The 15,978-nt window shown below is 44.4% G+C and overlaps 1 protein-coding gene across 1 annotated transcript; it reads right to left on the reverse strand.

Moving 5' to 3' along the window:
• Positions 1-12,118: 12,118 nt before the first annotated feature.
• On the reverse strand, positions 12,119-15,719 carry LOC144136766 (uncharacterized). The gene is made up of 3 exons (XM_077669371.1): positions 15,601-15,719; positions 15,291-15,533; positions 12,119-15,176 (listed from the first exon to the last, which is right to left on the reverse strand). Exons 2-3 carry the CDS (start codon positions 15,381-15,383, stop codon positions 14,733-14,735), a joined length of 537 nt encoding a protein of 178 aa, XP_077525497.1. The 5' UTR covers positions 15,384-15,533; positions 15,601-15,719; the 3' UTR covers positions 12,119-14,732.
• Between the last annotated feature and the right edge of the window lie 259 nt (positions 15,720-15,978).

Here is a 15,978-nt window from a genome sequence, read left to right on the forward strand (position 1 = left end):
GCTGTTTGTGTTTTTCCACATCAGTGTTTACATTTTGTGAATAAGTGAGTGCTGCTATTCCTATCTATATCTATAACAGGTTTTATGCCTCGTCCGAGCTTCATTGTCATTTTACAACAAAATTATTACTTGCGGCATGATTTTGTGGCAGGTACTACAAAAATTATTTTTCTGTACTTAAGTAACTATGCTTGTCTTTTTCATAACAACCACAAGTAATTTTTGCATGCTTTCATTTGGTTTCCATGAGAAAATATTTTCATTAGGTAACTTGGTATGGGTTTTATTGATCTAAAATATGTTTTTCAGGCGCTTCAGCAAAATGTTCAGCAAAATGGGTTGCATTCACACAATAAAGTGAACTGATGTAGACAAAACAGCTAGTATAACTCGTATCGCACAGTAACTACAAATGGAAGACAAACACATTTAAACGACAGTCTGCTACCAGAAACGAGTGTAAAAGTATTCGCATATTGCTTTAGATCTTTCCCTACAATGACAATAGCACTGGCAGGAATTTGTATTTTAAACGGGCAAAGCAAGTCAAGCCAGAGCCAATGGTTGTACCGCACTCTGTAATCAGGCTACATGGCCTGGAGTCGTTATACAACACTTTACGATTAGGACTGAGAGCAGTAGATCGCATTATTTTTGTTAATTTTGCTAGAAGAAACTTCAGATGCCTTGATTTTTTTCACTTGCAACTTGTCACCATTTCTTGCACAGTAAGGCAGGCTGCCGCTATGTTGCCAGTGGCACTGCTTAGAGTAGCACTGTTGTTGGCAAAGGCAGTTACTGGTATGTGTGATAAATATCAGTAGATTTATTTCATTGATAGCATTTCTAAAACCAGCTTAGTGCTCTCAGCTGTAGTTTTAACAAAATCTGCTCATCTCAGGTAATGTCATGCCTATTATTTCGACTACGCATCACCTAGGCGGCGCAGCCACCATTTTGTATCAAGACCAGAACCGAACTGTCGTACAGTGGCGTCACAAGTCACAACCCGGCGCCGTCTTTATTCTGTTCTTCTACATGCGGCCGCACTTTCACCACGCTTTTGGTGCGGCCAAAGGAGGGCACTATAGCACATACAAATCTCGTAACTTGGCATATGCAATAATTAGTTGCCCAGCGCAGTATAGAATTCATAGGCCTGTTCAAATTGCTTTGCATATCTCTATATAATTTTCTTCAATACTACTGCCATTAGGATGTCTAACTACCGCCTTTTGAAAAGCAAGGACAAAGGTATTTATTACCTGATGCTTCTTTATTTAGAGAAAAAGGAAGAGTGGCCAGTTCTGTGGCAGCAGCAGATTTTCTATGACTAAGCTTTGCCAAAGCTGTAGACGGCATTGATGGAACCTGGATGCTTGCAGTATATTTTAATGTTAAGGAGTCGTTGCCAATAGATGTAGCAGCAGGCACCCTAATCGTTGAAGACATTCTCAGCGGCAGAGGGTGCTAAAACTGGTCCAGGGATGTTGGCTTACAAAAAAGATAAGGTAAAAAAACAAGGAACTGCAAAAAATATTTTGACCAGGAGACCAGAAATTCCGAACTCGTGCTTTTACAGCTGTTTAGTACTCAATAGTTGCCCATAATTAAATACCCCGTACAAAAAACTTTCTATGACTGGCAAATTGAATATGTATTTAGGCTGTCTGCCACAAGTTCGAAACCTTCCTCCCAGTCTGGAAAATTGTCACCTTGTTCTCGCCTGACATCGGCAGTAGAGCATAGGATAGTGAAGTCTACAGCAAAGAAGAAAAAATAAAGTTACTTCTGGTGTAGGGAATCGAACCACTGACCTTCAGACTGTGAGGTGAGCATGCAACCCATAGGCCACAAAACTGCTTCAATTCTTGGAGAATAAAGGTGAACCTAGTGTATGCGATTCCTTACGAGTGTATGCTAATGAGTAGGTGTGTCATTAGAAAGGAAGCAATCTTTAATGAACATCGAAGCAGATGTCACGATGACTCAATACTTTTTCATTCAAGCACGTAGGCAGTCTTAAGTGCCCTCTAAAAAAAAATGTGCCAGTGCTATACTGCAGGGAGTAAAGGTGCAGAGGGACACTGGCCAATAGCTTAGCCTTTGTATTGGGGAACCTTACACAAGGCTGGGGAAGAAGAGCTGCATCATGTTAATTCGTTTTTTTTCTCATGTCTCGGCAAGCATCTGCAGAGAGACGAAATTATTTTTTGCAATCCTCTTTAGAAATCCTGGCACCTTTTTTACTTTTTTATTGCAAATGGAAAACACAGTAACTGCTGAATTGCACATGGGCTAGTCTACTTGTAAGCATAGTGCAGTACTAGCCTCGCATGAAATCAACCTCAATACTAGCATTACCATTTCCTTCTAACTCGTACACAGAATTCAAGTACCATTGCTGGGTTTTCTTGAGTCATTTGGAAAAATGCACGAGATGACCTTTTAATATTGACCTTTGTGTCATTATGAGTGATGTTCACGATGAGAAAGAAGTGCTTTGAAGTGACCGTCTCAACATGCCCAAAAAGTTGTGGGCCTAGTTATGGGCCTCTACTCACCTGTCATTTCTCGCAACTTCCGAGCACTTGCACTATGCAATGGATCAAAGGTTCAGAAGTCAACATCCATGGGAAAGTTCAAGTTCAATGAACTGACGAATATTCACTACTGGTATTGCATGATAGCAGAATATCCAATGACATGTTACTTTTTTTTTTTTTTCAAATAGGAAAAGGAAGTATTCCAACCATGTTTTCATTTTTGTGCTCTTAATGATGAAATAGGTGAAGATCTTCTTAGAAGAAGTGAAAAGTGCCAGCTGCCCTTCTGCTTTCCAACTGCCTTTTACTCGGATATGCAATGTCAGTTAGCAATCGGCTAGAATGTGTTCTGCCTCATTTTATCACTGGTCTTCTGAATTTTGACGAGAAAATTGCCCTTGGTAACTATAAAATCTTAACTGAAAACTTTGGATGGCAAGGAGCTCTGATTTGTCAACTAAATATGGCCTTTTGAGTACTCTTCGCTTGCTTCTCGCAGAATACTATGTGGCTCATGCAACATGTGGCCCCATGTGTGCACTGAAAGGTCTCTACGCTAGCACCAACCATGCTTAAGCCTTCAAAAACAAACAAAAAGTAACCGTGCACATTGAAAGCCATTCAGAACTGGAAGGGCGCCGTGAGAAGCCCACGTGTCAGATCCACTTTAACACAGTACAATACAGCATGATATGAACCTTCCATGCTGGAAGAAACAGCTGTTCCTTCACTGGCAGACCTTGGCTTACATAGGCTCAGTTGCTTTCTTTGAGTGACATGCTTCAGAAGTGCGAATTGCTGAGAAGCCCTATGCAGCGTATGGGCTAACTGTGCCTTTCCACTGTCATCAAGCGCTTGTGGGCTGCACGATATCATTTTTATTTCTTTTACCAAATGCCCAAATTAATATCATCATGCACTTCCTTTCTCCTCTGCTATGGTTTCCTTTGCACAAAGCATATACTTAAGGCCAATAGGCTTACAATATACTCTTGGTACATTTTCCATCTTGAACATAAGCTGCTCGTTTTCTTGTGATGAAGTGTAGCATTGATGCCTTTCCAATTGCCTTTCATGTTGGTGGTCAGCACTGTAGTATATAGTTCAGGAGGCTGAAGGACATGAGATGACACGAATCATGAAGTAAACTTTCTGAACTGAAGTAACTGGTTTATGAGGGTGGTTCAGAAAGTAAGGTAACAAGTCCTCCTTCAAAAAGAGTTTATTCAGGATATCAGAGATACACAAAGTTACTAATACACTGGTGCGTATTACTTTTCTTCTTTTCCACATGGTCACCATGGTTGTCAAAGTATTTGTTCCATTGGTAAACCAATCTGTCGAAACTGGTATAAAAGAAATCACAGTCCACATCTAGGAGCCACTTAACAACAGCCCCCTGAACTTCGGCATCAGTTCTGGTGTAGCAACCAGTCAGATCCTAGTTTAATCGTCAGAAGAGATGAAAATTGTTTGTTGCGATATCCGTTCTGTATGGGAGGTGTTTCAGTAAAGTCCGTCAGACACGCCGTACCAAATAATGTGTAACCAAGGGCATATGTGGTCGGGCGCTGTCGTACAACAACACTACACCTTTCTAAAGCAATCCCGGTTGTTTCCTCCCCAATCCCCTAATCCCGACAATAATAGGCAGCATTCACGGTCTCTCCATTTGAGAGAAAATCAACCAGTAGCATGCTCTGAATGTCCCAAAAGACTTTGGCAACTTTCTTTGCGGATATCATCGTTTTGAACTTCTTATGGGAGGGATATGAGAGGCGTCTCCATGACATTGATGCTTGCTTCACATTAGCTGTCATATGATGCACCCACTTTTCATCCCCTGTAACAATACGGTGCAGAAATGGAACAATCTCCGCCTGATACCGTTTTAAGTGCTGGAGGGACAACCCCAGTCAGCTGGCTTTAAACTTCAGCTGAGAGTTGCCACGGTACCCTAAGAGAACACGTATTCCAGTAGCCCAATGTATTGTGCACGATATCTACTACACTGCCTTTCCCGCAAGGGGCCATCTGCAGCATGCAGACATTGGTGAGTGGCGACACCACGGGTTCCTGAGCATCCGCAGGGACATCCCCGCAGGGGGATGATGGTGAACAGTGCATCGCCACGGACCCGAGCACCCGCGCTTAGCCGTGCGTGGCATCGCTGTGCCGGGGAGAAGGGGATCCTGGTGGTTGAGCCGATGCCGAGCGTTTGGACCTTCAAGGTCCTTGGTGGAGGCAGCACACCACTTTCGCACGAGCTTCGTGTAGACCGCACCTCGGGCCTGACCTGACCGGAGAAAATCGGCAGTCGCCTTTTCCTATCGTTTCCTCCACCTATCACTTTTCTATCTCTTCCTTGCAACTCTTCTGTCTCCTCCTCTCTTCTAGGTTTTTTCACTTTTCATTGGTGGCTAGTTTTAACCTTCTGTGGCCAACCACCCTGAGTTGCGTCATATTTGGTTATAGTGGGGTGCACAGCTGGCGTTGGCAGGACTCTCTTGCAAGTACCTGCCCCATCCCCTCATTGGGCTCCTTGGTGGGTGACTGCACCATGGCCAAACAACAAATGTATTTTAAGGCTACTTCATGCCTTTCTTCTGATCGCCCTCTCAAAAGAGGCTGCACCGACATGACAGCAATGTTCTTTGCAAAGAATGCCAATAACTTTCCAAGATTTTATGTGATTCACTCCAACCATGAAGAACACACTGCCAGACTCATTTCACCATTTCTTGTGACAAAATCTCTCAGACACGATTGACCAGGGGTACAATGTAACAAAATCAGCTAATGGGGACCTTCTGCTCGAAGTTCTCTATAACCACCAGCATGAAAAACTGCAAGAAGTCACTTGCTTTGGAGACATTCTTGTACTAATCAGCCCACAGCAATCACTAAGTACAGTCCGTGGAGTCATTTCAGACGATGACCTAAGATACTTGATTGAGGAGGCACTGTTGGAAGGCCTAAAGGAACAGAATGTCATGAACATGTACAGGATTAAAATCAGACGAGATGGTAAAGAAACCCAAACAAAGCACATTGTCCTCACCTTCGGTTCAAGCACACTTCCAGATTCTATAGAGGTCGGATACACCGAAATCAAGCTGAGACAATACATTCCAAACCCACGTCGATGCTACAAATGCCGGAAGTATGGCCACGGTTCGCAGACCTGCTGGGGCAAACAGACCTGTGCTCAATGTGCTTCGCACAACCATCACACTGAAAACTGGAATGTCGAACCCCACCTTTGTATAAACTGTGAGGGCAGCCACCCGGCTTACTCACGGTCATGCCGAGCCTGGAAAAAAGAAAAAAATTATTACACTCAAAGAAAACGTATCATTCATAGAAGTGCAGAAACGACTCTTGTTGGGGCAGAACCCAACATACTCTGCTGTGGTGCAACAGGGCGCAGCATCACAGAAGCCATCGGCACCTGCTTAGCTCACGCACAGTAAGCCTGGAGCAGGGACACCCGTGCCCCTGGCGGCCGCAGCTAGTTCAGCGCAACCACCCACAAAACAGGCCACGTGGACCACCAGGTCTGCCGGTCCCAAGGCCCCTCCTCTCACGGAGAGGTCCAACATGAAAACAGCTGTGCGTTCAGCACGTTCGTCCAGTGTATCCGAGGATGCGATGGACACAGCTCTTGCCTTTCCCCCGCTGCAGCAGTGGCAAAGCTCTGTCGAGCAAAAAGAAGGGAGTAATTCCCAATAACTGGTCCAAAAGACCCACCAACCTAGGTTTTAAACATTATCCCCATCTAGTCTATAATCATGGCAATTCAAGTTCACTGGAACTGTCGTGAATTTTTGCACAACTACACAGACGTAACAGATATTTTAAATTCATTCTCTCCGGTAGCACTGTGTCTCGGTAGACTAACCTAGGACACAGAAAAAAAATGTTCTTAAAAAGTATCAAGTCTTTCGCTGTGACCGGGAGAACTCAAGCAGGCTGTCTGGAGGCGCTGTTATTGTGGTCCAGGGGGTTTATGGAACTCGAAAAAATCGACCTGAAAACCTCATTTGAATCAGTTACGGTAACCGTACTTCATTTTAAAACCATAACAACATGTTCCATATACATTGAACCTCACCTAACCATCACAGTTCATGATTTAGAAAGAATTTTAATACAACTACCGGAGCCATATCTTTTAGTTGGGGATTTCAATGCTCACTTTTCGTTTCGGGGGGAAGTGAACAAACAGACGTCAGAGGCCGGATTCTAGAAGATTTTATTCTCAGCAACAATGTCTGCCTCCTGAACATTGGCAAACACACTTACTGCTCTCCAGGCAGTGGGAAAATGAGCTGCCTGGATTTATCTTTTAGTTCACCTTGTGTTTTTAACGATTTTAAATGGGATGTCATTGAGAACCCATATGGCAGCGATCACTTCCCTGTACTAATCAGTTTAACATCTTCACTGGAAATAATCCCAACAGAACTGCAACGTTGGAAACTTCATTTTGCAGACTGGCAACTTTTTTAGACCAGAAGCCGCATTATAATAAATAGTTTTAGAAAATTTGAGCATTGATTAGATAAATGAAATGTTCACGAACTGTATCACAACTGCCGCACACTTAGCTATTCCTCAGTCATCTGGAGTGGTTAGACAGAACCACAAGGTATGGTGGGCACAAGATTGCAAGGAAGCATAAAAGCAAGAAAATAAAGCTTGAGGTAAATTTCACAGGTACCCTACACGTGAGAACCTCATATGGTTTAAAAAGGCAGGAGTGAAAGCTCGATATGTCCGTCGCAATGCCGAGAAAGCCTCATGGCAAAGTTATATTTCATCTATAAGCTGTCAAACAAAAAAAAAGATGTAGGAACAGGTTCGGAAATTATATGGCAACTTCTCACCATTCATGATCCCTCTTTTGACAACACCTGGCACACAAACAAGCATAAGGGAACAGGCACACATCCTGGGCGAACACCCCGCTGCAGTTTCTAGTTCATCTCACTATGTGCAGTCTTTCCTGAAATAGAAATCTATTGCTGAAAAACAAAGGCTTCCAACAAGTGGAGGTGGAAACCGACAATAAAACAATTTAATCACTCTGCAAAAAATACTGTACTGTCTGCCAGCAAAAAAACTTCTCCAGGACCCAACCAGATACACTATCAAATGCCTGCCCATCTTTCCCAGCCGGCCATAGAGGCACTCTTGAATTTCTTTAATAAAATATTCATAGAAGAAAAAATACCTAAGGAGTGGAAGAAAGCCGTCATAGTGACATTCCTGAAACCTGGAAAAGCACCAACTTCCCCTTGTAGGTATAGGCCGATAGCCCTCACAAGCTATCTCGCCAAATCTTTTGAAAGTGTCCTTAATATTAGTCTGACATTTGTCCTTGAATCGCGTGAACTTCCTGATACCCATCAATGTGGTTTTAAAAAGGCATGCTCAACAACTGACGATCTAGTGCAACTCAAGAACACAATAAGAGAAGCTTTTATACACAAACAGCACTGTCTTGCTTTTTTTTTCGACATGGAGAAAGCGTATGATACAACCTGGAGGTTTGGGATCCTCCGCGACCTAGGGGACCTAGGTGTCCATGGCAGGATGTTGAACTGCCTGAATGACTTCCTTTCCGACCGCTCATTTCAAGTACGCCCAGCATCAACCCTGTCCAGGAGCATCGTTCAAGGGAACGAGGTTTTTCAGGGGTGTATTTTAACCTCAACATTGTTTATTGTAAAAATGAATTTCATAAGTAAAATAATCCCAAAGGTCATCCTGTATTCAGTGTACATTGATGATCTTCAAATAGCCTGCACATCCTCAGACGTAGCAATATGTGAGAGACAAATACAGTTGACAATGAATAAACTAGTGACATGGGCAGATCAGAACAATTTCCAGCTTTCCACGCAGAAAGCAGTAGCCATTCTTTTCTTGCTGAATCGAGGCATACAAGCCGACCCATTCATACACCTGAACGGAACACAGGTACCCGTCAAAAATGAGCACAAATTTCTTGGGATCACCTTTGACAGAAAACTCACTTTCCTGCCTCAAATAAACGCCCTGAAAAAGAAAGCCTCCGGATCACTTAGTATACTCAAAGTACTGTCACGTAAACATTGGGGTGCTGACAGGACATGTCTTTTACAAATTTATTACTCCGTGGTACGCTCTACCTTAGATTATGGATATATAGTTTATGGGTCAGCGAGGCCTTCATACCTGAAACAACTAGATCGAATACATAATTTTGGTTTGTGTCTTTCCTCTGGTGCTTACAGGACGTCGCCCATAAATAGTCTTTATGTAGAAATCAACGAACCGTCACTTACAGACAGAAGAACCATGCTCACATGCTCATACATTTTAAAAAATCTAATCGCTGCCCAAACAGCTATGTTACCCCATGGTCACAAAGTGCCCATCTAGAACACTATTTAACAACAAACCGCTAGCTATCAGGTCACTCCTCATGCGTTTTGAAGTGATTTCCCAAAACCTCGGCATATTATTACCTGACTTTGCTCGGAGATGAGATCCACTGCCTCCATGGTACAATTTTCCTGTAATCTGTGATCTTACTCTTATACATTTATATAAAAACAATCTTGACAACAACATATAGTACAAGAATTCTTTGCATTAAAAGAAAAATACAGTAGTTTTAGGCACTTTTATACAGATGGTTAAAAAACGGACATTTACGTAGGAACGGCAGTGGTTCGAGGGAAGTCTGAGAAAACAGTACGGCTTCCACAGTGCGCATCCATCTTCTCTGCAGAACGTTACGCATTCTGTGTGGCCGTAGAAAAAATATTAAACGAGAACCTCACCAACAGTATTATTTACAGACTCCCTCAGAATACTTACAGCTCTGCACTCTAGAAATGCAATCACTCCGATTCTTGGTGGTATCATACACAAGATAGTAACAGCCACAGCTCGAGGACAAAACATAAAACTCTGCTGGGTTCCGAGTCATGTCGGAATAAAAGGCAACGAGAGGGCAGATTTCTGAGCTGCTGAAGCTCGTAGGGAGGAAATAAAAAAGTAATTATACGTTTTAAGAATTGCTTGAACTTAGTACAGCGTAAATTATTAAAAAAATCGCAGTCATCTTGGAGCAATGAGGTAAATAAGAAGCTACGCTTGCTAAAGCCCGCTTTAGGCGAATTGAAGTGTTGTGTGCACCAGGAACGATTCAAGGAAGTGATTCTCTGCCGTCTCCGAATAGGCCACACACACCTTGCGCACAACTCCCTCTTAAGAAAAGAAGACAAGCCAGTTTGCGAGGAATGCGGAGGTGAACTTGCCGTTAACCATATCTTATTATCGTGTGTGAAACTGCAAAGTAAGAAAAAACACTTTAATCAATTTTACGTTTGTAATTTTTGAGAGGGAGGATTTTTTGGAAGACCTTAAATTCTGACCAGCTCCTTTGCTTGTTTTTTAGTAGACCTCACCCACTTTCTCATGCCTAAAGAAAAAGGCTGAGGTTTTTATTTGCTGGGTTCGGAGCCTCAGGATTCTTGCCCAGCCAAGGATGGCCGCTGAGGCTACCTGGTCTTCTTTAAGGCTTTTACAATTAGCCATTTCCAAATTTCTCTCCTCTGTTATTACTAGACAGTACAATCTTTTAGGCCATCTGCACCATCGATAATATTTCACATTTCTAAACATTCTACTGGAAACTTATTCTATACCATGAGCTTTGCGCATGATGGCCTTAGCTGCCTATATGCCATAAAATCCAACACAACACTACACTGGCAACGGAGATGTTGAGTTTGTGAGCAGTCTACCTCACATGAATGCAACGATCATTTCGAATCAACCCTTCCACACGGCACATTGCCATTTGAGGTGGACGTGCTTGGTCACCCTGACCTATGCTCGTCTCACACATCTGTTCTCTTCATCAAAATCCTGGCACCAAAACTGCACTTGTTTTTTTGACATTACACTCGCTCCATTAACTTCCACTAGTCACTGATGAATTGCAACTGGGGACATTCTTTTTAAACACGGAAACCTTATTACACTTTGCACCTCAATCGCCAACCATGTATCAGTCAATGCTTCCATCTTATAACTTAATGAATGAATGTATGAATGAATGGATTGATTGAATGAATGAATGAAAAACATTGTTGGGAGATTTGGCCGGGGGATGTGTGGGAGGGATCTATAGTCGGGGGCTCCAGCTGCTGTCACTTCTGTCCGTGCTCATGCTACGAACGCCCTTTGGGCTTCAAGTCTAAAGCTGGACTGGGCAGCCTCCCACCCCTCAATAGTTGCCACTGCGTCAGGTCACCAGGTGAATTCCTTGGGCAGATCCACGCTATGTGATGCAGGCTTGCCTTCTCCCACACACTTTGCATTTGGAGTTGTAGGAACCGGAGTTTATTAGGTTGAGACGGGCGGGTGAGTTGTCGGTTTCACCACCTAACCCCTTCTGCTTTGCAGAGCCCTTTGGCTGGGGTCGGATATTTTCTGTGAGAGAGTTTGCAATGTTGTAGCCTCTCCACATATGTTGCTACTTATTTCAAAGCGCAGTGGCACAACTACCTCAATCTACCAGATTTGATCGTGCCTTCTATCCAGACATAGAATTTAATTCACACGGGCGCTTGTTACCTTACTTTTTAACCATCCTCATAGGTTGAAAGGGAAGTGACGAAGGGGGAGGGCATAATTATATTACTCATCTAGGAGGCAACTGCAAGGCAAAAAAATGAGAGCAAGTAGCAGAACTTCATGCAAGTTTTTGATATTGTCAAGTGGAATATGTTGCTGTTTGATTTTATTACAATTTTATTTTTGTCATTAGCAGTACATGGCACTGGAAGCAAGTAGTAATCACTGTCACAAGTAACACATATAGGCAGAGGTGTAACCCCCTGTACATTAAGAAACCCCATTGCAATTGTTGACACATGATATTAGTGTATTGCTTCATTATTTGAAAAAAGCCACCTAATTATGCCCTCTTTGTTCACATGTTTATATCCTTTACTTTGTGTACCATAGTGTGACCTGCCAGTTCTGTATACTGCATTTTTTGTGACAGCTGTACCGCTCACCTCCATGGTGCCTCAGAAATAGTAGGTATGTGAAATAAATAAACATGTCCGTTGGCAAAACGTAATGAGAACTACTTTCACAACAGTGCAATGACAATTGCAAACTGATATACATTAGCAAGGATTTTCACCTAATACATGTAGAGAATATACAAAGGCATTTACACATTGCATAATGTCACATGTCGCCTTTTGAACAGCATAAGACAAATTATGATGCCAATTAAATACATGTTTAAAGGTAAAGTTACAAAATTAAACATCTCTCTGAATATCATTTCCTCAAGTGCAATATTTTTGTTTTATACTGTTCAGCAACACAGGAAGATATTTTGTAACATTATGCAGTGTTTGTTAGCTGTATGTTTTTTCGTAAATTTCATTTTTCTACAGCTCATCAGCTCATATATATTTATTTATATTATTTATTTATTCAAGTTACCCCTAAAGGCCCTCCAGAAGAGGGTATTACATAGGGTATTACATATATATAACTCATATATTGTAGTGTTTTTTTCTGAGTCTGCAATATGGTGACGAAAGGGAGGGCTGCTTCTCTCTTTGCTTTCAAGGATCTTCCAAAAATTATTGAATATTTTTGAACATGGATTTCATCCATGTATAAGCATTCCTTTCTGGTACATTTCTCTTCGGCCTAATGCCTTTCAGTACCTTTAAATCATTGAATTCTACACAAGGTTTTTATGCATGTACTTTCTGTTCAGCTCTGTAAAGGCTGGTGTGTATTATTTAGCTGAGGCAGATATGACATTTAAGGAAATATTACTCGCAACTCGCCGATCTGGCCATTTGATTAGGTGCCGGTAGCGGCGGTAATGTTACTGCAGCACGCTTTAGCAGTTTTTCACATCTGGTTAGGCGCACGCTACGCGCATCAGCTTCGAATGTCTTGAGCTGGCTCCCAAATCACTGCGCATTATGCAACCAGGCGCACGTGTAGACACATTCGCGCACCTTGGCGTCGATGCAAACTGGGGCGGCAACATGCCTGAGCACAACTGCGTGTGATGACAAAAATCAATAACGGCTTGTTCCTTCTGTGAGTTTCTATGCATCTCCTTGCACGGTAGAGTGACCATTAGACCGGAAGACGCGTGATGGTGCAACCTGCACCCTTGCTGTGATAGCTTGCTGTTTTGGTTTGCCGTCGCCACAGTTGATGAAGATTTCCAATTTATTAATGCACAAGCATTATATAACTCAGTTGTGTTTGCAGATCTTGTCCGTGAAATGGGTCCTCACGGTGACGTCACTCATGATGAATAAATGTTTAAAAGTTTAATGATCTATGATTTGTAGAGGCTTAACGACCCATGCGACTCAGACTATGAGGGACGCCATAGTCAAGGGCTCCGAAAATTTCGGCCACCTGGAGTTATTTAACGTGCAAAGACATCGCACAGTAGACAGGCCTCTAGAGTTTCGCCTCCATCAGAATTTGACTGCTGCGGCTGGGATGGAACCCGCGTCTTTCGGGTCAGCAGCCATAACCACTGAGCCACCGCAGCGGCTGTAAAAGTTTAATGATAATAGTAATAGATTAATGGCGTTATATGCTGCGATGAGTGATATCACAATGTTAATTAGTAAAATCAATTAAGAAGTTAATCACTGCAATCGAGATAATGATTTAATTAGTAAGATGAAAATAACTAATTGGGAAACGATGCCATCACTAATTAAGGGGAGTAATTGGTGGATAACGTGTCAAGGTGATGACGCCGCACAAAAACCATGTGACACGATGACTTGCAAAAAGTATGGCCATTTTTTTTACCTACACTCGCTACTCTAGTGTAGCCGGTGCAGCATGGGTCCATTTTTTTGCCAGTGTAGAAAAAGTGTAGCTCCGCCCACCTACACGGACTTATTTCTTTTACGCATAGTGTAGCATGGTAACTACACTTTCTACACCGCTTTCTTTGGAGGTGTGGTGTAGGCTAGTGGACGAAAAAAGAAGGCGCGAGTTTCACAACGCCTTTTTCTGGCTGTAAATGTCGCGAGCAGTTCCAGCGCAGCCTCGCAAGTCTGTGAAGTCCGTCTGCCTGGACGATGGCAGCGTTACGGCGGTGCACCTACGAGACGGACAGCGGCAACCTTACCTTCTAGAAAGATAAAAACTGCTCACACGCCAGAATGTGCGTATTTTAGTCTGCCGAACGCTACTTCACATTTAGGTAAGCCGCGTTCGTTCCGTACGTTGGTATCGGCGCTGTGCGACCCAAGGGAAAAAATGTATTTTGCGTACATGGACATCCACGCATCTGTTTGTTAGTGCGAAACTGCCTACGCTTACACTATCATCTTTATCAGCATCAGACTTTCTGCATAAGAAGGGAGATTGTTCAGGCTAGTGGGAAATTCACACGAGGTTCCATAGCGCAAAAGCAGGGACACGACAGAACACGAGCGCATTAAAGACATCCTCTTGATATTTTGTTTGGCTTATGAGTATTTTATGGGTGTTTAACGTCCCGAAGCGACTCAGGCTATGAGGTACGCCGTAGTAAAGGGCTCAGGAAATTTCGACCACCTCGGGGTCTTTAACGTGCACTGATATTGCACAGTACACGGGCCTCTAGAATTCGATCGCCACTGCCGAGATCGAACCCGCGTCTTTCGGGTCAGCAGCCGAACGCAATAAACCACTGTGCCACCGCGGTGGCTTGCCCTTGACATTCAGAAAGACTTCTTTCTGGACAAATCCTGTATTTATTCGAAAAACAGTGCTCCAGTAAATATCAGCAACAAATTGAAGAAAAAATCGCCGTCAGTAAAATTACGTCAAGAAATTAAGCGATAATTTGAGCAATTCAGATCACGTTTAAACGATTAGACTGTAAAAATGTGACGCGTTCGCAAATAATTTGCTCTTGAAGAGCAGGTGGCCGCCTATCTTCAGCTTCAAGTACATAATCACGCCACCGTCGCGGCTGGGCGCAGAAGCCGCCCTGAGCTCGAACGCCAGCGCTTGCCTCATCTGAAGACGATGAAGTGCGGCCCATCACTGACGCTTGAGTTCCTTCGCCTGTGCGGCGTCCTGCAGCCAACCCGCAAGCGACTCGCACGTACGCCATGCGTGCTAGCCGTCGAATGCGACGGCCATATACCACAGGAGACGCGGCACGACGAAAGCAGGCACTGATGGTACTTCCGGAGCGGACCTAAAAGCATCAAGGTCTATCGCGCTGCAGAATCCTCGAGAGCCAGCCTCTAAAAGATCCAGGCGGAGGTCGACGAGGTGTTCCGCTTCTTCGGAGACCTGGAGGCAACCACGGGCACCGGATTCATCGACAGCTGTGTTTCTGGCAAGACGGTGGTCTCGAACAGCAGCGTGGCCGGAAGCCAGAAGCACGAGGTGGCTACCTTCTCCGCGGTGGCGGTGCGGACGCCGCGGACGCAGGCGACGACCACGGCGTGCCAGGCGGTGACTGGGGCTATGACCGACCCGCTTGCCACGTTGACCAGCGCGGCCATTGACAGGTGCAGTCGCCTCGCACTGTTCGAGCATGGCGAGATGGTTGGTCTGCGCAAGACAGAAACGGCGCTTAGACGGCTCGGCGGAGAGCACAACGTATTCTATTATGTCGATGAGATTAACGCAAGCCAGAGCCGCGCGAAGAGTGCACGTAGAACGTACCTTGACCTCACTCCCTGGCTGCCCAGCTTGAAACATGACGGTGTGGTTCCACGGCTGTTGCAACTCCAAGCTGTACGGGCGATGCGGCTTCATAGCCGAAGGGCAGACAGCAGTAGTTCTCAGTAGAACGCTGGCGTTCCGCGCTCGGGTACCACCGTGGGCTCGTGCGTCGTACGATGTTTCAAGAACGACTCCGCGCCAGTGGCAAGGGCCGACGTTGTCTGCGAGCGTCGCAGGTACCGCCTGTAATGGTTCAGCAGAGCCCTGGAACATCGTCGAGTTGCTTCGAGGTGGGGACTGCGAGACCTACCTTCGCCGGTATCTTGGAGCAGTGCAGCAGCAGTGACGTGGCTCTTGGGGCTCGAAAGCTGCGTCCAATTCGCAAGATGTTCGACGCGTGACTGGAGCTGAGGGTGATTCGATGACACGCACGCCGCGTGACATGTGCAGCGGCCGCACCTGATTGGCCTAAACGCCGGAAGCGGATGTGGTGCATTGTATGCTCAATACCACCTAGACTAGCTGTAAGGTTAACTAGGTGGTATACATGGCTTGCACTGACGTCGTAGCTGGGATCCCTGGGATACTGTTCCGCCATGTTGGTGCAGTCGCAGCGGCCGTGGTGCACTTGATGCAATTCGCGCGTACGGTGTACTTCGACGGCGTTGCGATGGTTATCTGCGCTGTT

Source organism: Amblyomma americanum, chromosome 1 (genome assembly GCF_052857255.1).
Source record: "Amblyomma americanum isolate KBUSLIRL-KWMA chromosome 1, ASM5285725v1, whole genome shotgun sequence".
Lineage (NCBI taxonomy): Eukaryota > Metazoa > Arthropoda > Arachnida > Ixodida > Ixodidae > Amblyomma > Amblyomma americanum.

Bases quoted from the DNA above. Each gene is read 5' to 3' on its own strand.
- LOC144136766 (XM_077669371.1), bottom strand. From the start codon at position 15,383: ATGAAGCCGCATCGCCCGTACAGCTTGGAGTTGCAACAGCCGTGGAAC. The intron at 15,177-15,290 runs GTACGTTCTACG...TGTCTTGCGCAG, and splicing joins AGCCAGGGAGTGAGGTCAAG to ACCAACCATCTCGCCATGCT.